Source organism: Pterocles gutturalis, unplaced genomic scaffold (assembly GCF_000699245.1).
Source record: "Pterocles gutturalis isolate BGI_N339 unplaced genomic scaffold, ASM69924v1 scaffold15508, whole genome shotgun sequence".
NCBI classification, from domain to species: Eukaryota; Metazoa; Chordata; class Aves; order Pterocliformes; family Pteroclidae; genus Pterocles; species Pterocles gutturalis.
The window spans coordinates 29661-52300 of NW_010120800.1; the positions used below are offsets into that span (position 1 = coordinate 29661).

At 36.8% G+C, this 22640-nt stretch overlaps 1 protein-coding gene across 1 annotated transcript in view; it reads right to left on the minus strand.

Moving 5' to 3' along the window:
• The window catches only part of AGPS (alkylglycerone phosphate synthase), a 45101-nt gene extending 24047 nt beyond the window's left edge, over positions 1–21054 (minus strand). The window contains exons 1-10 of the mRNA XM_010077030.1: positions 20968–21054; positions 16830–16920; positions 12127–12247; positions 11971–12045; positions 10223–10294; positions 8330–8409; positions 6873–6953; positions 3442–3567; positions 1168–1276; positions 623–750 (exon numbers count right to left, since the gene is read on the minus strand). Coding sequence (XP_010075332.1) covers positions 623–750; positions 1168–1276; positions 3442–3567; positions 6873–6953; positions 8330–8409; positions 10223–10294; positions 11971–12045; positions 12127–12247; positions 16830–16904 — 867 coding nt within the window. The 5' untranslated portion in view covers positions 16905–16920; positions 20968–21054. The remainder of the gene's footprint in view (positions 1–622; positions 751–1167; positions 1277–3441; positions 3568–6872; positions 6954–8329; positions 8410–10222; positions 10295–11970; positions 12046–12126; positions 12248–16829; positions 16921–20967) is intronic.
• Positions 21055–22640: the final 1586 nt, after the last annotated feature.

The window sequence follows — 22640 nt, forward strand, 5'->3', positions numbered from 1 at the left end:
CCATAAGGAAAAGCATTAATTACATAATTTGAATACCCATATCTGCTTCTGGTACCTGAAACCATCTGACCACACTATTCAGAAGATTCCACTTAGATACTACAGTGTGTGTACAATGTTATCTCAAAATATCCAGCTCACCTGAACATCCCATTGTGCTTCAGGAAGTGTTTTCTAAATACAAGCCACATTCTTCCACTGCATGACTTTTGTTCTTTTGTAACTTCAGAACCATAAATTCAACTGCCTTTTACTTGTATGCTGCAACTTAATTCCTTTAAATACAGGTCTGTTTTACATAGTCCTGAATTAATCTGAAGATAAAGCTCTCCACTGAAGGAGATGCAATGCCAAATTTTCTCTGCTGAGATATGCAAATAACTCCCACTAAAAAGGCCATCAAAAGCCACATCCACAATTTGGCTCAGAATATCAAGCAAATACAGAACATGCTCAATCCTCAATTGCATAAATTCCAAAAGCCTCATGGACCACACACACTTAGAGGTTCATATTAGCTCAAATCCTAGGTTATCAATTGCCAGAAATACTAGAGTATCAGCACACCCCTAGTGCTAGAAACTGTGCTCTTGAGTGAAGTCAACATACAGCTTTTCTTTACCTGCTTTGCCACTTCCCTTAAGCAGGCCACCCCTCGTTCAAAGTTGGGGAATACCACAGAACCATACTTCTGGTATTCAGGGACTGGGCGAATCTTTATTGTAACTTCAGTAACCACTCCAAGAGTTCCTTCAAGAAAAAAGAAGAAATGAGTAAAATGTTGCAAGATCTACTGCTTGCAAGTTAGCTAACTTAACAACCATTTAACAGGATGTTGCAAGTTAATATAAAAGAGAAATATCAGAAATTCAGTATTACATCAGTAGTTATTGCAGTTATTCTTGACTATTTAGATATCCTCTAAATCATGATGTTTGCTAATAGACTTGTAGGCTAACTCCACAGATCTGTTTTTAGCACTTAAGAGTTACTTAACTTCATAGTCCTAATTAAGGTCTCACTGTATTATCCTAACACAAAAAGTTCATGCCTGCATAATACCACCCATACAGACACCGGAAGCCACAGCATTAAAGATGCTCAAATCATCAAGCCATTACAGAAGCTGAATTACAATGCATTTAAGTGAAATTATGGTGTTTATACCTTCAGATCCCATAATGAAGTGATGGATATCAGGTCCTGTTGACATGCGAGGTACTTGACAGTTTTTTTCTACTATTCCTCTAGGAGTTACCATTTTTATATGAATCACCTGTTTAAACAATATGCAATGACTACAAATGCCAGCATTAAGCACAGATTTTTTTGGTATTATATTTATTTTCTACAAAATGTATATTAAGCTTGATACAGTCCAGCTTTGTAGCCTTTAGACATTCTGTAAGCAGCCCCAAGAACTTTTTGGTAACAGTCCTCAGGTTATCCCAGTTATTTCTAACACAGCATGGTTTGCCCACACAACAGATTGTTTCCAGTTCTATGCCAAGTGAAATCAGCTACATGCAAATAGTATCAGTCAAAATTGTTTTGTTTCTCACTGTAGACAGCACTTCGTGTACTAAGATTTTAATCCAGAATATACATAGTACTTCAGAGGAAAAAAGTAAGGGTTTAAATTTTTGCTTAAATATTGCTTTAGAACTGCTGCTTGGTAAAGCAAATATAATTTAGTCATCAGTTGCTATAGAAATATTTCTATTAGGAAGAAAGACAGAAGCAAGCTTTGTGAAATAGATTATCAGTATTAAATTTGCCATAAGACTGACACATATGTAAGGCTAGAAGGTTGGTTTTCTAAAGTATTTTTCAATGTTATTGCTTCCAGCTTTATTCATGCACATGCAATATAGAGTCCAGATTTTTTTTTAATCCTTTATTCAATCATTTTATACCAAGGAAGGGTAGGTTCAGGGCTTTTTGTGGAGCCTTCAAATGAAGCAAAATTACTGAATTTCAACTAATGGCTTTAAAAGCTTTCAAGCACAGGTAGCTAAGTAGTTTTAATCCTGCTCCGAGTTGTTCAAGAATTTCATTACATGCATTTTATGAACTGTTGATTCTGCAATAAGTAGATTTTAGGCAGCTTATATAACACACCATTTTTAGATATAAAGTTTCCTCAGAAGGCAAACACTTCCCTGAAGCTTTCTCACTGTGGCATTTTGAAACTCATGAATTTCCTCCTAATGGCAATTCCAGAGCCTGAAGTCATGCTTCCATGACAGAAAAGCCTCCTGCTTCACATCTCCCAGTAGAAGCAAAATACACCATTCGGTAACACTTCAGGCAACAGGGGAGAGATGACACTTTGTACGTGCTTGTAGTTTTAGTTCAGCCAGGCCTACTGAATAAAAACTGTGTAGTTCCTGCCAAGCTCAGTTACTGATAGTAAAGCATCACATCTGTACACAGAAGAAACATGTTTGAACTATGAGCTGATGAAAAAGCCTGAGGCGATGTGGGTTCATTACCTAGAGTGTGCTGCAGGAAAGAAGGAAAAACCCCATTTCTGGAAGGGCTATTGTACAAACCACGAGAGAAAGCTGGAAGTTTGAAGCAAAAAGGCAGGCAAAGCCTGAACAGTGATTATTTAACTTCAATTTATTCAATATATTTGTTACAACAAAAAAGGTAGATTCCTTTAAATCAAACAGTATGTTCTAAAAAAACTAAATTACCGGGGTTAATATAAAGATGAATCATTTTAATGTTTAAAACAGACTCAACAGCAGAACGCTGCCATTCTCAGTCCACTGCTTCCTTCCTCAGGGTTCCTACCTACCATGTGGTGGCATTAGATTTCACTATTGTGCACCTACAATTAGATCAGCCTACCGATTTGAAAAAACTACTAGCCTAGAGGGAGGCAGGAAAGTGGAAAGAGCTAGCTTGCTGTCAGAGTTAGCTGATCCAACTCCACAACTTCAGGAACATACACACAACAGGTAGGAGAGAACACAGGCCTTTTGGAATCACCCTAGAAGTCTGACAAGATTATTACACTGGATTAATAAAGAGCACAAAATGGTGAAAAAGACACCAGAGTCAAGACAGGTTAACACAATTCTTCAAGCTAGCCAGTGAGTACCAAAATGAAACTGACCTTTCGATCAGTGATAAAGATTATTAGTATAATACTAAAAGCAAGTAAACAAGCATTTCAGTTGAGATTTTATGCCAAAACTGTATCACTTGTTAAGAGAACGAAACTGACTTTTAGATCAGTGATAAAGATTATTAGTCTAAAAGCAAGTAAACAAGCATTTCAGTTGAGATTTTATGCCAAAACTGTATCACTTGTTAAGAGAACCACAATTTACCATCCCCTTTCCCTCTCATTAAGAGTAATTACAAAAGTTAAGCCTCCAAGCAATTATTAATTATTAATTAATTAGAAAAAGTATTTAAAATCTTTACCAGATCTTCAATGTTTCCATAAATGTTTTTTTTCATGCCTGATGCTCGTGTTGCTACCCATCCTCCTAGTGAACTGAACTCCATGGAGTCTGGTTCATGGCCTGTACAGAAGCCACTTTCAGCAAGCTAAAGAAAGGAAAAGAATACATTCTACAGAGTCTGCATTTGCTTAGTACTCCAAATCTCAGTATTCTAGGGTTTTAGTTTTTGTCTGTTTGTTTAGGTTTTTTTAAACAAAACACACCACACACCCATTTATTCAGGCACTTTTGTCCTTGATATGTAAATGAAATGCAAATTGATTCTGCTTCTACTGTGCATACACTGTGCTTATCAACCTATAATACTCCTGCACTGTATTTTAAAATTAAGACCTCTACTGTTCATAAGAAGGTACCAATTCAAATACATATTGGAAAAAAAAAATTAAGTAACTGCCAACTTTGCACAAATACTGACAATAAATAAAGCACTTAATCTCTTGTTCTTTCTATCCTAACGTGATATGCAGCGGGTCTGCAGAAAATGTGAGCAAATTGCCTGTACTTGATTCTCTCAAGGAGCGATGTGTTTTAATATACAACCATCTGTTTGGGCTTCCTGTATGCAATGCTGTCAAGTATTTGTTATGCAGATCATGCATTCCTGTACATTAAGTAGTCACTTGTTTCTCATTTTTCTGTATTAGTTTGGCTTTGCCATCTGCACAGCACCTGAGGTTGACGTGATGCCCTCAGAATCACAACACCAAAGCTGTCAGACAGGGAGAATTAAAGACCCAGCAGTTTCACATTAAGTGATAAGTGTGTTAGTGCATTTGAGATGATCAATTTGCACTGACCAACTGATTACAATCCAGTTGGACATAGGTATTTAAGTACACCACATAATGTGGATCGTTAACTATGTTCTGTTGTACAAAGTGGTTCTAACTTAAATGATTGAAAGTCACTTCTATGCAATATCTACAGTGATTCATCTGCTCACAGCCCTCTCTCATACCAAAGGAGCTCGTAGTTTTAGATGCTTACTGGTCATTTGTTAGAGAACAGTGGGAGCCTGCACCCTCTTCATTCCCCAAAATGAAAAGAAATTTACTTCAGTCACAACTTGCAAATTTCTACAAGTTGTATAAACACAAGCACACCAAAAAACTGTGTTTAAGAAAATTTGTAATGGACTGCATATACTAAGCACTTGGTCCAAACTCCTTGAATCCTGTTGTATGAACAGCACATGCTAAGAACACTCACAGGATGGGAGAAATCATGATGTGTGCTTTGTAGATGCAAGAGACAGCCTCATTCAGAAAATACAAGTGTACTAGCTTTTCATTTAGAATCACGGTTTGATTGATAATGCTTATTACAAAAAACAATATCAAATACTGTTCTAGCTTCATTATCCTTTTGTCACCGTTAGTCCTCATCTATTAGCTGTTATTCCATATTCTGTTCTGACAAAAACAAGTAACTTGAGGCTTCTCTGAAGAGCCCAATATCTGGAGTTCTCATCCCACAGAAAATAGTGTCTTAACCACACTAGAGTCACTAGCTAAGAAAGACAAATGTGCGTACATTGATTTTGAAAGCCCCAATATAACACTTATAGTCTAACTTTCATTGAATACCAGGTTTTCCGAATCTGTTATGTGTTTAGAATTCAGCTCTTGATTTTAGTTACTGTTATAAGGTTCATGATATCTGTCAATGAGACAGCCTACTAACTTCAGCACCCAAAAAATGAGGAACAGAGGATGAGACAAACCTCTTCACTACAACATGATTCCTAGATAATGTTGGTAGAGTCTCTTATGGCAGCAGAAGTTGGATTAGCCTCCAATCCAAAGCTTACTTAATACTAGCAAGCAGCAATCCAAACCAAAAAAAACGCCTTTCAGTCTCTTCTTTGCACAGTCCAAATGTATCTCTGCATTCTACCTGTACTTCAACAAAAGTCTACATTGGCATTAATGAAACTATTAAATTATAGTTATGCTCACATTGTACTACACCAAACAAGCACAACCAGGAGCCCTAGCTTTAATCACATCCCATTTGCTAGAAATACTGGAATTCCAGTATATTTAACAGGAGTTTTAAAATATATATTATACACACACATGCACTTTAAGTAGATAATCTGATTTTGTATTCTTTGCATATTGAAGGAATTGCACAGAAGTTTTCACATGATCAGTCACTCCATATATTACAACCTAAGAATACTAGTTTGTATTCAATATCGAACAAATTGACAGCTATGTTTTCATAGTCAAAAACCTGACTGAAAAAAGTTTTAAATCAAAAATGCTCAAAAATAATAACTGCAACATTAGTATTTCAGCTCATAAGACCAATAAGCAAAGGAATATTGTCCCTTACTCTAAGTATAAAGAAAAGTAGTGGCATTTAAATAGAACAGTAGTGAAATATCAAACCACTACTTTAGAAAAAGTGTCATTTAAATACAGAGAATATTATCTTTGCATTTTAATTCCATGCTTGAAAGAAACAGATATGAAAAGTTTCAAATATTACATCAAATTATAAAAGAGAAAATAAGAGGCAGGAAAGGCTGTCTTTCTCATCATAAATGGCTTTGTTAGTCAAATATAAGCTTTCTTCTAAGAAGTGGTCTGGAAAAAAAAGTTCAAAGAACCCTTCAAATCTCTGCATATTTGTAAAGTGCGTCTAGGGACTACGAAAAGCTTTAGACAACATTTAGCTATCAAAGAAGTGAAGTCCTAGAATACATATGTATTTTAAATAAGCAGAACTGCACATCCTGAAGAATAGTAACAAACATCCACAACTTGCTTGGTTACAGAGGAGCACCAAGAAACACCCTGAGAAGGGTGCTGGGGCTCATCTGATAAACCGCAATTAAAAGCCACTAGAGGTCACTTCGAAATGAAGGTATCCTCATCTTCCACTGGATCCTTGTTACAGGCAACCCTCCATCTTTTCTGCTGCTCTCCTGTAGCTGGCCTTAAGCAGCAGCAACAGTGGCAAATCTGTTACATGCTTTAACCTTTCTGAGAAAACTATCGCTGGCCAAAATGACTAAAACATGCACCACAAAATGACAGTCTGAACTGTTCCTGGTAATCAGTACCAAGCGTCATGCCTTGCAACCACAAGGGCATATACAAGGTCTGAAAGAGAAAGCATAGCAGTACGTCCTATGAATTGTCAACTGATTACTGTAATAGCATTTTGTGGTTAGAGCTAAAAAGAAAAAAATTTAAGACGTTCATCAAATACAGCATTCTATGTGATATGGTTCATAGCCATGCATATAATGCTTACGACACCGGTTTGCATTAAAACACACAAGAATTAAGCTAGAATTCCATTACTTAGACAAGACACAAGGAACAGCTAAGAATAATATGGAGAAATACTAGATGCTTGACAGGCTAAAAATACCTGTTTTTCCAGATCTTGTCCAACAATGCCAGCTTCCACACAAGCTGTTAAGTTTTTCTCATCTATCCAGAGAATCCGATTCTGTTGAAAAGACAATCAAAAATAAGAATCAATGTTAAAGATTTTTGTGGACATCTGGTAGTCCAACTTAAACTATACTTTAAAGCAATTGTCTCCCTCCATAACATCTGGGCTAACTGATTATTCAAAGCCAGCCACTCCAGCTCCTTTCAGACACATTTAGTTTCAATATAAACTGCTTAGCCGACCTAAGATGCTTATGTAAATCAATTTTTATGCGATATTGACCCTACATAGTATCTATTAAAACAGTAAAACTTAGCCAATAATCTTATCTGCTGTGAGACACACAGGTTTTAACTCTGACAATGCCCACTTTCCCCTTAATTTCCTTATTTTCCCTCCTCAATGATTACAAGAATTGGCTGGCATGCAAGACACATGGAAGCAGTGTATTTTCTGACTTGATGTATATTTACACATCTAGCTGATATAAAACCATGATATTAAGAGTTAACCACATTCCTTTCCCACTATCAAACCAGACAGAAGTCAAAGCTGTGGGCTATGAATCAACGAGTTCAAATAAAGGCCTGTATCAGCAGTCTTTGGATTCTGTAGAGACACCCATAGAGCTTCCTTCAATACACAACTACCACCTTTGCAGAGATCACTTTGCAGCCAGACACAGCAAGAAACAAGTTTAACTGAATCACCACTGTGTAGAGAAAAATGGAGTCAAACCTCAGGTCTCACCTTCAAGGCTAAAGGAGTCAATAAGTTCAAAAAAAAAAATAGAGCCTTACATCAAAGATACAGAGCTGTTTCTGAAGCATCTCATTACCACATAGTTATAAGACTATAACTTTAAAAGTATAAAGCTCCTTCATAATGGAAAGATGAAAACTAGCACTAAATTTTACAGAACTTCATTTCTAGACTGCCATAAAGCTATGAACTTAATTCTCAAGATGCTGTCTACACAAAACTCTGGTTTTACTTTTTTCTTTAAAGTTGATGCTTCAAGCTGATTTATAGATATTAGGTCACCTTGCCAACCTTTGCTTTAAGTATTTTTAAGGCTGCAAAAACCACTGACATTTGCAATAACAAATAACTTCCTCCTAGCCTTTCATTTAACCTCAAATACAAGTTCCAATATAGAAGAATAGCGGCCTCCTCTGATTTTTCACTTAAACCTGCTATAGAAGGCCTAATAATTATTTTCTTATTAAATACCTATGGGCCATATTATGTAGTACTGGACTAACATCAGCAAATTATCACTTCTCTGAAGGAGTACCAATTTCATCATGCATGGTACAGATTAATACTTTCATCCTTACTTTATTCTTGCAAGGAAAGAAATGTCATTCTCTAGTGATCAAAATTCAAAGTAATCATAGGATAGTTTAAAAAAAAAAATTGAGACATACCATTTGTGATGTATCCAGTGAGACAATTGTTCTTTTTTCTTCTTCAGGACACTCAAGGGCACTAGAGACACTTGTCCCTCCTGTAAATATGGAAGTGACAGTGCAATCATAAAATTCTCAGGTAACTTTTCTTCACATACCTTCCCTCTCTCCCTCCTTTCTGATATTGAACTTAATAAAGTAAGATCACTGAAGTTAACTGTTTGAGGCTAGTAACAAGCCATTTAAGGCTGTCCCTTTTCTCAAGCTGGATTTCACAAAATCAAGGCAACACTGGAGCTGACAATGCTTGAACAGCACTCAATAATAAACCAAGAAATTCTGTGACTATCTCAGCTGCTTCTGTTAAGTCCAGAATAGAGCTTTAAAACAAGGAAGGACGAGAAATAATAAAGCCATCCAATAAAGAGATATAGCTATGGATTCTATATATTATTTTGAGATCACCATGAAAGCCACTACATTTCTACCTAGGAAGCTGGCTTAAGAAGTCTACCTAATACAGAAATGCAATACTTATCTGAAAGCAGGAAACTGAAAGGGTATAACTATTAAAAAAACATGGATAAAACCAAATGTCAAACTTCTCTGGAGGTTTCTAATGTTATCTTTATAGGATGTCACAGAACAGCCTCCAATAAGCCCTTGACTTCTCAAAGACTACAAAAGCCACAGGAAAAGAAAGACTAGGATGCTAAAGAGATCCACAGCAAGCTGCCAGAAGAACAACCAATGGCAAGTACAGAGACAGGACCAACTAATAAAACACCTTCCAAGAGCAGTAAAGCCTGTCACTTTTGTTTCCAATGATAGGAAAGGTGGCATTTTCCTTAAATACCCACGCCTACAGTAATAGCCCCAGAAGTTGACCATAGTTCAGTATAAACAGACCTTTCTGTATCCTGCTCAGTGAACAATATTGCTGCTTTCAGCTATACTAATTTACTGGTACCAAAGATGACTTACAGCAGTCTTATAGCTCTCCAGATGTATCTGGCAAGGGTGAGAGCGTTTTAAGAAATCAGCTCCACTAGTTTGGTAGCTCATCTTTGCAAATAGTAAATGTCCTTCCTACAGGGGCTATACTCCCACAGCATAAGCAAGTACCAAGTACAACACACAGATTTATCCCCCAGAATTGACAGTTCTCGACAAGAAGCTTCTCACAGAATGAGCTCATGAAAGCCAATATCCCACGTTCCCTGAGCTCTAAGTCAAAACAAGGTAGCTCACCACTCTACTTCAGCAGACTCAGAGGAAAAAGCATCCATGACCAAAACCCTGAAATTCTTTAGAAGTTCTCTAGGCTGAGAAGGACACAGATTATACAGGCCTTTACCTGTACTCTGTACCTAGAACATTTTCTGAAAACCCCTTGACACAAGAGTGTCTAACTTTCAAACTAAATAATGTCTAAAAGGAAATTAGAATTATGGTTAACAATTTCGCAGTACAATGTCTGACCACAATCCTCCCTGGACCTATGAGCCTCAACAGTACAACAAAAAACCTGATTTATACATGTTTGTGGGAACAGAGCACAGGTAATGCATCCAAAAACATAATACCTCTACCACAGATATCTGAATCTCTTATTTCCTAGAAGACTTCCACGGCACAGAGGTAGATTTCAGCTTCATATAATCACTCCTCTTGCACGTTCAATATTCAAGATGTTGACATACTTTTAACGAGTTCCACTAAATTGAATATAGCAGCTTTTAATACTGCAAGATCATAAAAAAATTAAGACCACACTTAAAATGCTACTAAAAATCTAACTATTGAATCATTGGTACAATATATTATTAAGATCCCACACTTAAATTGAATTCAAGTAGAATATATTTTCACTAGTGACGTTAAACAGATTTGAGATTTCATAACACTTACCACCAAATGGTATTATGCAGAGATTGTGTTTGCAGGCTAATTCCACAATTTTAACTACATCTTCATGGCAAACTAAAAAAAAAAATACAAACAGTTAAAAACCAGGATTTGTGCTTAGTACTGTTATTTGTGCTCAGAAATACTGCAGTCTGAATAAGTAGCAGCTCCTTTTCTAACACCAGCAAGGAAGACGTTTCAAAGACTTAGGCACTAAATAAGAGCTAGGCTCAGAAGTATCAGAATTCCAGAGTTTAGACTTGAAACAATTTTACGTTTGAAGAACTACAGCCTTAGTTTCTTGCTCTACTCATGTATTGAGACCTCCTGCAAATTCTCAGGGCAAGATGGGCTACCAAACAGTTAACAATTAACCTAAGTATCTTGGAGAACAAATCAATATGAAGCTTTTATTGAAAATAGGCTGCCCAATTTAAGTGAGAAATAAGTGTCTTCTGAAAGCTAAGCAACATATATTTGTCTTTCTGGCTGACAGTTTCAAAAGTTGAGTTGCTGGTGAAGTTTACTATTTCAGAATGCATTCTGTATCTGGTCAAAGAGGGAAGCAGAAATGCTTGTGCACAGGTAAGGAAAAGGGTGAAAAAAGATCAAATACAGCAGGTACCCAAGTTCATGCAAACAGCAGAGAATGAGCAGGACTGAATAAATAGGATTACAAACTCTGGCTACTCTGCTCTTGCCATATAGAGCAGCTTTAAACAAAGGTAGTCAATCACTATTTCAGTTGCTTTCGGAGCTGCACAAAATAAAGCTGTGGCAAGTGCTGTTCATAGTCACCAGTCCTGTTATGTCAGTCCCTGTTCTCAAGTAATAAGATGCATCTTTAGTGCCTCTTTTTATGCTTCCCATGTGACTTTTTTCTCTTAAATAAAGGAAGCAACACTCAGCTAAGACAAGACTAAGGTCTTATCAGAAATTTTGGGGGTTTCTGATGCAGTGAAGCTATCAAAGTATCAGAAAGAGTTATAAACAGTAAGGAAAAAGTTGGATTCAAATAGCTGAACAGAAATTGACAGGTACTCAGATCAAATTACTTTTTGGTTAGCTGCTGAAGAATGGCACATGGAAAGTAGTTTCTACTGACCAGAGAAACATGACACAAGCAGAAGATTCTCACATGTGTGCAAATGAAGTCCTGGCAGTTTTTGTATCCTTCTACTAGATAGTAAGATGCATATTTTCTGCTACACATTATCTACAGCTGCACTAGTTATTACTCTATTTAAAGCAAGTGTGACCTGTACTAAGATTGCACTGCTCTTTCTTCAAGTCAATGATCCTTTGTAAAGTGTTCTGATAGAAGTTACAAGTATAATATTTTATTAAAGTACAGCATGTCATAAATCAAAGTTCCTTAATACAAACATTTCATTACCCTTCTATCATCATGTACTCTCTTAAAAAAAAAGAGGATTTAGACTGCCATTCAGACAAGTATTCTTGGTGAACATACAAGTCCAAATTACACTGTGGTTACTTAAGTCATGAGTTCAGTTGCCAACAGAAATTTCAGGCTACGTTTAATAATAAGTTTGACTTCCCCATGAAGCGATGGGATTTCACAGGCACAACCTGCAATCCAAATGTTAAACAATCATGATTACCATTCATGAGAAAATTCCTTCAGCTTCTGTAAATACAAGGGAAGTCAGTGAACCGAAAGAAGCTTCCCCACGTGACAAGAAAAAAAATGGCCTTCCAGATCAGAAAGGAGAATAAGACAAGCTTACCAGGCCATACAACTATATCAGGAATCCGCTTAAACATTCCTTCCCTGAGTACAAATATCTCATGTAGGCAGTGACCTGAAATACAAACAATAAGTTAACAAGTTCAAACACGGAAGCATCAAAATCAGCACAGTTACTTAAATTAAGTTCTCTTACCGTGAGCTCTAAATACCCTATCTTCTGCATCCTGCGAATGTGAGATTTTAGTGGCTCTAAGATCCTGAAGAAATTCTTCATTTACAATGGATGGAGGTACATCATTAACATTTAAGGATGCCTACAAGAAAATAAGTTAAAGTTCATTAACTCTTACAGCATTTCTGTACAACAGGAATAATAAAAACAGGCTAACACTGATACCCAAACATAGCTATTTAAGATCAGAAATACAGAAGTTCTCTTCCTCACCTTCAGTAACTGGTACCTGATACTCAGTTGACCAGATGTACACAGGAAGCTTTATTTCAGTAGCACATTCTTACCTTTTTTCCTCCTGGGAAATTTGGAGAAATGCAATAGCTTATGAGTGCATACTGAACAAAACAACTTTTTAAAGACTTCCCAAGATCCAAGAAAAACAGCTGCCTGAACAGAACTAGAGACTCTCCTATTGAAAGGGGTAGAGACTGAAGGTCAGAGTTCCTTTTTGAATATAAATTCCTCCTCCAATACAGAGAAATACATACTAAAGCAACTACTCACTCTGCTAATTCATCTATTGACAGGTCTGTTTCTAACAACCCACTTCCCTTCCTCCTGTCATGTAGTAGAAGTTAAATCCATCTCAGATCACAGCCTAATCAGAACTCCAAAGCAAGGCAAAACTAAGTTCGACTGATCCAACATAACCAGCATACTTTAAGTAGACCTCACACATCAGAAAGACTTTATAAAATCCATGTTCGGTCACTAACATGCAAGTGTTTCCAGAAAGCCTCTAGCTAGAAGACCTGATCAACACCTTAGAAAAAGTCTTCTTTCAAAGAAGCTACACTGGACATTTTGGCTTACCAACAGGCCTCGAATCAAGGTTCTGTAAGTCCAGAGGAAGAACCCCTGCTTCAGGTTTTTTAACAATCCATTTGTCCAGGTCCTTACGACAGATATCTTGTATAGTATTCTTATGGCTTCTTAAAGTGCAGACCTAGGTACTTAATTTCCTAAAGTCCACTTTAGATATCAGGCACATGAAAACATAGCTCACGTGTTGACATTTTAAACCCACTTGGAGAATGAAGATTCTTTACAGGAACCAGTCGCAAAAAAAATAAGATCTTTGTAGACATTAAGTGCTTTGAAGCTTAAAAAAAAGGTTTTTTTCCTCCTTAAAAACAGAGCAAATAAATTAATTTATGCATTTCTATGGGTAACCTCCCTAAAGGAATGTCTTCTATTACAAATGGCCTCTAATTAAGGAGTTCTTTAACTAGATATAAAGCTTGTCTTATGACTAAAAACTGACTTCTGGACTTCAACTCCTATTTTGAAAGAAAACGTTGAGAACTAGAAATAAGATTCTTGATCAAAGTCCCTCAAGTTCAAGAACAGGGGAACTAAAAATTTTTCACTACTCCATCTTTTATTTTAAATACACTCTTAAAAATTGGGAGTTGCACAAAAATTAATTAAAACATAGTGCAGTGCTTTCAAGCTTCTGTCATTAAAACCTTGCTGGCAAATTAACTGACCTCACCTTCAACTCAAATAGAAGAACATTCTTGCAATTTTATTATATAGCCACCAGGAAAGACTATGTGGTTCCTAATGATGCCAGAAAGAGCTTGCCTGCAGCCCTGCCACCAAAAAGCATTTTGTACAAAATGTTCCACACAAAGCAGCTTAGATATTTCTTTCTTGACAGGTACAAAAAAAGCAAAACTGAATTCACTTTTACCTTCTGAAGTTTCAGCCTTCCACGAAAAAGTATACCCACCCATCCAAGTTTTCTTTCCTGAACAGCAGCTTATATATTTCTTTCTTGACAGGTACAAAAAAAAAAGCAAAACTGAATTCACGTTTACCTTCTGAAGTTTCAGCCTTCCACGAAAAAGTATACCCACCCATCCAAGTTTTCTTTCCTGAACTGGAGTTTTGCTTATCTTTGCTCTACATAACCTCCATAACAGCTCATACTCTTTGCCAACGTGTCTTAAGATAAAAGCGTGGAGGATAGCACCAATTACCAAACTAACAGCAAGGAAAAGAGAGATGAATAGTCTCCCATCTGCCACCGCAGCAGCAGTCTATTCTTAATGGGTTGAGTCTCAAAGTAGCGAGAGCTGAAAAAGGGAAGATTTTAGCCTTCAACAGGAAAGTTTTCAGGTAGTTAAAAGATCCACCGTGATGGAACTTGCCTACCAGTGTCCACCCTACAAGAAACTATGTAAGGTTTTGTAGAAATTAAGAGTAATTATAGGGATAATTCAGAAACCGGTATCTGCATGAGATATGTTAATGACTGACAGTTAACAACATTTAGAGATTCAAAAGGATAGCAAAGTGTTTGGTTTAGCGTTTTCACAGGGGACAAATGACCTAAAGCAACGTAGTTTTAACAATGACTTGACTTCTGGAAGAGGATATGTGCTGTTCTGACTAGCTTTAAGGATAACATTACACTTCTTAAAATAAGGTGTCAGACATCTAAGAAAGACTTTTCCCTCCAACATATTCACTTTGTTACCTACCAACAGAGAAGTTGAAATGAAATGTTGCTTAGGTGAGAGGTACACTGCTACTGAGAGATCATGATTTCAGGGGCCAGTCACATTAAGGACAGAGGAAGTCAGGTCTTTGATTGCTGCTCTTAATTACTAATATTCTTCTATTAATGCTTACTCACACAGTGCTGTTTGCTAACCCAAAGAGCAGAGCTCTGACAGAAACCTGGGAAACATGAGAAACAAACAAGTAGGTACTAAATAAAGATCTTTAAACTACTTTAAGAAATCCCTGCTAGCTGTGCTTACATTTTCTATTTTAAACTTTAGCTTCTTCATGGATTTCCATAGACAGAACTATTCCATATAATTTCAAGTTGAACACTAAGTGCTTGAAGATCTTTGTTCTCCATAAGAGGGACACGAACTACTTAAAATTATAACAATTTCTTGCAGGTGGTTTTAAGTATATTGATTTTTATCTGTCTTCCACAAGTATTTTAATCCTTTCGTTTTCATCTTCAAGACTGAGAAGTTAATATTCATCCCTATAAATCTTACAAACAATGCCAAACAAAAATTATACCTTTATTTATCCTTATGGGATTGAAATATTTTAAGATTTGTACACCAAAAAGCTGGATAGAAGGCCTATGTGACCTAGGTCTAAACTGCTGTCTGTGGTAAGTCTAGTCTGAAAAAAAAAAAAGGAAACATGTCAGGCCGTGAGCATCACAGAAGCAGGTACATTTACTGTTGTTAATTATAAAAGAAAAATTGCATGCAACAGGGAACCCTCCAGTCTTATGGAACAGAGGCAGAGAGATAAGATAGAAAGAGAAATGGACCAACAGATTCCCCTGGTACTGCTGTTCCTATACTTGAGTTCCTTCATGCTTTGATGATAGCAGAAAGTGAAAAACCAATGTAGCATGACAACCTGAAATATGAACTAGGAACTATGACAGACATGAGAATGGGGGACCCGCAGTAGTAGTTGAAAACAGCTACAAGAAGTCCCGACACATACTGGAGACGCCAAAGAGTTCAATTCTGTGTCCAGGTAGTCAGCCTGTTTCAGACTGCAACAAGAACATCAGAACCAGAGGGGCACAACATAACATGAAAGCAATCAATGTTGCTGGTAGATATCCTGAAGAGCTGTTTTGCCAGACATACTGTGGAATCAAGAATCTGCCCTTGTCCTCTGGCTCTACTTTCTTCAGTATTTCCTCTACATGGGAACAATGTCTCTCAGGACCTCTGGTCCCAGCAGATAAAAGCACCTGCCAGTTAAGACCAAACCTAGTCAAGGAAAACACATCAAGATGAATTTTTTCAAAATATATTGGCAGGTGGAGATCATGCAAGATATAGCAGATGAAAGAATGCCTTGATTAACAGAAGACTGAAGAAATGTTTGAGTTTCCAGGCTCTATCAGATCAACTACTTCAGAGAAAATGCAATGTTGAACTTACTCAAGAAATGGGTAAAACTATTACCTAAAGGCAGGGTTGCTATAGTTACTGTACAAGCACAGCCTGCTTCCAACACTGCTTAAGAAGCTATCTAGTCAGGAACCTGCTGCTTTAAAGGAATTCTTAGAAGGAAGTCAGGTCTCCCAACTCTGATGTGAGTTACTCTTCTTGAAAACCAAAATATGGATGCTTCACAAAACCCAGAACATTCTGAATGTGTTGTTTTTCTGAAAACATTCAGTTCAATCTTCAGTATTATTGTAGCCAGTTTTCAGTACCCAGACATGTAAAAAAAATTACTGTCAAATAAGAACTTGGATATCATTAAATACACTGGAAACACAGCACAATTTAAACTTCACTATATCTTCTATCTTCACTATCATGAACAACATTGAAGCTGCATAAACAATTCCCTCTAGGCTAACAGTTTCTACAGTCTTGAAAAGCAACCTACAAACAATGACAAAAACACCTCGCTGTGTTGGAGACTTTAATTCCAGTAAGAGTACTACCAGTTAACCTGCAACCATAAGTCGTGCTAAGTCATTGAACATTTCATGTAGAACACTTTTTGAAAAAAACTATTAATATTAATACACTATATTTAAATCATGTGCAAGGTGACCTTCAGGACAACAGCTGAATCATCTTTAACAATGTGGTCTTGATTATCATCAAGACTTATGTTCAAAGGAATTGGTTCAGCTATTTACTTACTCTAGAGGTAGTTTTGTGCTCCAGACTTGCTCCAAAGGTTTTTTCTATCCATTCCTTAAAAGTTGGTAATACCATACCACCTAATCTGTACCTGAAAAGTCAATATTACATATGGTCATTTTAAATTAAAAGACTATGTCAGATACACTTCTTGTAATGCATTCTGTATATGCATAAATAGTTAAGTTTTAAATCAAAGTCTTTACGTACAAGCCTGCAAGCTTCTGCACATTTAGCTTTCACATAACTGTACAATTCATTGTATTTAACTGTTCTGTACTTCACACAGAATCAAATCAATCATTAACATCTTGGGTACTATTTTCCTTCATGATCTTTGGGAATTGTGGCATATGGCTTTTCAGACATCCCATCCCCCATCTTTACTTTTAAGAAAGGTCTCTCGCTTTCAGTAGTGCAGAAAGCAGTGTCACAGTTTACATGCCAGTTACAGACACACGACAATGTGAACAACAGTCTCAGACACCAACCTAGCTCAGTACACCTTACATGTTTTTCAAACAGTGTTAAAGATTCTTCTCTCATCATCAGAATACATCAAGCTATATGAATTTATTTCTATCACAAACTCTTTGGCAAGAGCTTAGCCATGTGTACACATTAAGACTTACTGACAAGGGACAGAGGAGCCATTTGTGAACATGTGTACCACATGTGAAAACAAATAAGGCCGGGGTCACACTTAAACACCTAGAAACTATTGCTATTAACTGTATACATATACACACCTTGTGCACGTTTATGTATGCACAAGCATTCTCCAAGGAGAAAGGAAAAAGGACCTCTCGTCAGTACTAAGAGCTTTCAGCAGCTGAGATTCCTTACTATCGTTTGCACCTGGGTCACTGCATTATGCCTCATGGGCCTCATGGATTAACCACTGTTAATCCAATTATGACCCTGTCCTCCACAGCTGTTGCAACCAACTCTACAACTAAGTCACCTATTACAGAGAAAGACTAATTCCTTTTGTTTCCTCATGTTAACTACCTCCCAGTTCTCCTATTGCAGAAAACCCTACTCTCTTCCTAGAGACAAAAGGCTATGACTATATCTCAACTCAAGCTAGACTCTTCAGCTTGGAAGAAAGCATTCAGTCATTCTTCCTGTGACAGCTGTTATTGTATTATACCAAGATGAAACAGTTACGTCAATTCTATGAAAAGGAAAGTACAATAAGCAATGGAAGTTTAATGCATTTGCATCAGGAGTTTGCAACAAAGGTACAGAGACCCAATTCAACTTGGAGTGTTTTCTTCTCCAGACATATTTTTTGGTATTGCCCACCTATTACTATAGCTAGCTTGCAAGGGTAACCATCATCACTTATTCAAAGAACAAACTAAAGCTACCAGAAAACCAACAACTTTTAAGTCAAGACACAGACAGAGGTCACAGCATGGAGGGAGTTAGTGAGTTTACTGCACAGAATGCAATGAATGATTGCTCAGGAAGCAAGCTTATCATGCATGTCGGTGGTGCAAGAAGTCCCCCACACAACCTCTTCCCCCCAATGCACCCCAAAAAAACAGGTTTAGTTGCTCAGACTAGCAAGTATCATTAACCCTGGTGAGGTAATAGTCTGTAATAAAAAGATCATTTGACACATGGAAAAGTCAATATGGACTTTGTAAAGGGAAATCTTGTTTCACTAATTCTTGGAGTTCTACCAGGGTGTGAAAACAGAAAGTGAACAAAAGGGATGAATAAACATTAAATTCCATACTGCTTTACACTTCCACAGGTGTTCACCCCAAAAGCTATTTAAGAAAATACATTGCTACAGTACTGAAGGAAAGGTTCTTCTAGAGGCTGAAGCATAAGATAAGATTAAGAAAAGAAGCAAAGGGCAAGGTTTAGTGATCACTATCCAAGACAAACTCAGGAATGCAGCTTGCCACACACTGGTACTGGGACAACTTTTACACATCTTCAGTGATCTGAATTCATCAGTGGACTCTCCAATGAAGCAAAAAATATTGAGCTCTTCAGGTAGACAGATACTCCACTGATAGAAAGGAACTCAGGACCTTAAAAAACCTGAGCAGACAAATGAAGATGGAAGATAAGATGTAGACAATTGGAAGAGTGGAAAAAAAAGAAAAAAAAAAAAGAAGGCATGACTTGCTTATTTTACAGAATCAGACTGGTAGCCAGTATAGGAAAAATCACAGTGTCTTCACTGACAACATACAACAGCAGCCAACAGGCAGGTATAAGAAAGAAGACAGCTTATTTTTTGCTGCTCTGTAGAACCCCTGGTATATTCACATCTTGAGTACTGCATGCAGTTTTTGACCCTGTATCTCCAAACAGATGTACTAGAGCTAGAGAGGGTTCAAACAACAGCAACTGTAAAGACCAAAGTGCCTTACAAGGAGATTATTAAAAGGCCCAGGACTCCTCAGCATGGAAAGAAAGTGGAAGAGAGGATATGACTGAGTCTTCTATAATCAACAAAGCAGTAGATAGGCTGAAGAACTATCATTCATCTAATCCTGCAACACAGTAAGGGATACTTGGTTTAAAACACAAGTACTTTACACAACAGCAACCTGGAACCTGCTGCCGTGGGCTGCTGTAGTGGCAGACAGTATGAGCTGACTTGAAAGCTATTACATAAATTTATGGACCACAGATTTGTAAGGGAATACTAAAAGGATGAGGCATCTACAACATCTTTATAGATGCCTATTCTCCTATTTTCACTTCAAACAATCCCCTTCTGCTGCTGTGGCAAAGTATTCCGTTGACACTACACTGGTGTGGCCCAACAGGACACTTCTAACATTATCTATCAGTTAGAGAGAATGCAGATAGGGGAAAAACCACTGTTCTCCCTCCATTCTAGAAGAACGACTGGTACTTATCATTCAAACAGCAGCCTCAATGCTTCCTCCTGAAAAAAATCCGAGTCCAGCTCTATCTTTTTTCTTTCAAAGTACACCGCACAATTTTTTCTGTGCAGTATAACGTACCCTAGATAAACTCAAAATATCAAATGAAAGAATGAGTGACGAAAGGACTCACAATTTTTTCTGTGCAGTATAACATACCCTAGATAAACTCAAAACATCAAATGAAAGAATGAGTGACGAAAGGACAAGAGTCACAATCCTGGCAAGAGGAGAGAGACAACCAAGATCTCACTAAATATTATACAGTGAGCTCCAATGCCTAAGACGAGGCTTTGCATTTTAATCTGGGCCTGAAAATTAAGAAATTAAGGATTAAAGTGCTAAAAAAACAGTTAGGCTTTTGCAGATTTGACTCAAACTACTCATGCTAGTTTACACAAACTCAGAGCAAGAAAATTTTTCTGAAGGACAGTACTTATCTCAAGCCTCTCTTACCCATTCTTTTTCTTTACTCTTACAAAAAGTATATTTTTTTAAATCAGGGAGGAGACTGCAAGACTACTTTCCACTGAAGCAGAAAAGAAACCCAGCAAGATGTCAACTGACAGACTTAAATCCCACAGGAAGAAAGTTAAGCGATTCTCAAGTAGACTTGGTTTTAATGTCATTTCCTCAAAAAGAAATAAATATTTCTCAGAAAACCAAGCTTGCTCTACAAAGGGCTAGTAGATAATAAATCAGAAGTGCTGCCACTACAGAACATACAACTGAAGAGCAGTTTTTATTTTCAAGCTCAGAGGGTAAAGTAGCTCCATGCACAATGGTTAAGAAACCTAAAACACAATTGTGTGTTTAGTAGAAGTTTAGTAAAGCAACTTATTGATGCTCAAGAGATTCCCCAAACCAGCAAAACTGCACTGACCTGCTGTATGTTATCTAAAGCTTCTCAAATCTAAAGATCCTTAGTCTGATTCCGTTCTCCAAAGGAAGTTTAATGCACAGAGTACAAAGTTACAGAGAAGGCTCACATTAATTTGTCCTTATACTTTTAGTAAACCTTCCAATAAGCCACACAGTCTATTTTACTACACACTACTGTGCACAGAATTCAGTAAACCTGTTAAATGCAGAACAACTAAATAACCTAAATTGTATGAGATAAAGCAAGTTTTTTGCCTTCTTTGCATTAACTGAACAGTACAGTTTTAAAAACCTTTGAAAATTTATAACTTAAATCTTTTCAGTGATTTTGAACTTACCTTTTTCCTGTGAATTCTGCTTGACCCTTCTTATTGAAGATAAATTTGGAGTCATTATAACCCCATCCATTCCACTTCAGAAGTTCTTGCCTTAAAGGGAGAAAAACATGAATGTCAGCATATTGCAAGCCCAAAATGATTCGCAGTTCTATGGCTTCAGAAGAAAGTCTTATCAGATAGCAATTCAAGAAATCAAGTACATATCAAAAGTGCCTAACTTAGAGAAAGAAAGTGATTCTGCAGCCACAACCATTTTTTCTTCAGATCCATCCTAAGACTTGAAAGATAAGGTGCTTCATAAAACCAACCAGCTTAAGTCAATGCACACTGTATGGTGATATTCTCAAATTGGCAAGAGCAATGTTTGAAAGATGCTTGTTTTCAACTCTACATAAATACTAACACACAAATAGGTAGTAGCTAAATATTTTCACAATGAAAAAGACATTTAGCATTATTATTCTGTCAAGAGAAAAGTTTTAAATTTTAGTTGTTTGACATCATTACTGTAGTCCCACTGCTTTCTTAATAACATTCACTTGATGAGGCACTCTCAGAGACACATTTGTATTGAAAATATATTTTGGAAAGTAAAAAAACTCCAAGAACTTCAGGAAAAACATAGCAAATATAATCTGAATGTGATTTCAAAGCATGCCACCATAAGAAAAGGAATTAAAAAAACCCACACCAAACCCAAAACTGCCAAAATACAACCACAAAATTGAAATACCTTAAGCATAAACACACCAAAACAGAGTATCTCTTAATTATGATAATCATAATATAATCAGAAGTATATCAACTTAAACACATTTAAGACTCAGAGTAATTACACATTAATCTAAATTTGCTTTAAAAGTCTGCCATTTATTTACACTAGAAATGAAGTATTAACCTAAAAACTTAATTTTAGTTAATAAAAAGGCATCTTAAAGAAACCTGAAAACAGATTATTTACCTCATTCCACTCTATACAGTGAATGTAGCTCTTACTCTTTGACTGTATAATGTACAAATAAGACAATGATCTGGGTGACTACTTCAAAAAGACCTTGTGATACAGAGAAAGCACTGCCTCAAGCCAGTTATAACTCCAGCATCCCGTACAAGATAACCGGGTGATGACTGATTTTCTTCAAACTGACTGAACACAAGGTTTTAATTAATCAAATAGAGAAAAAACACGGTCATGTCTTTCATTACAATCGCTTGAATCAGACATCTCAAAAAGCCTTTGACAAGATTAGCACTTCAAGCAAACTTGATAGAGCAGTCTCAGTACTCCTCAACTGACAGTTTTATGAAATAGCCAGTCTAGGCAGTTCTTCCACACCGAGGAACTGATTCTAAAATTTCAGCCAAAATTGAACCATTTGAGGAGGCAGCTGTCCAGACACAGAAGCCTTGCTGTTTGGCTGCCTCCTCTCTCAACAGACTCAGTCTTTACACATGATGTTCACTCAGAAAAGGGCCAGGATCCACTCATGCTTGATAGCACAGGAATACCTTGTGCTATTGCATTGACATAAGAGATGATGAAAACGTGTTCTTTATGCATGTTACGCAGTCTTGCCTATTTTTACACATCATGTACTTATAAATTTATATTTATAAATATTGTACATATTTACAAGAAATTCTACAAGACACTAAGTCATACACAGTTGAAC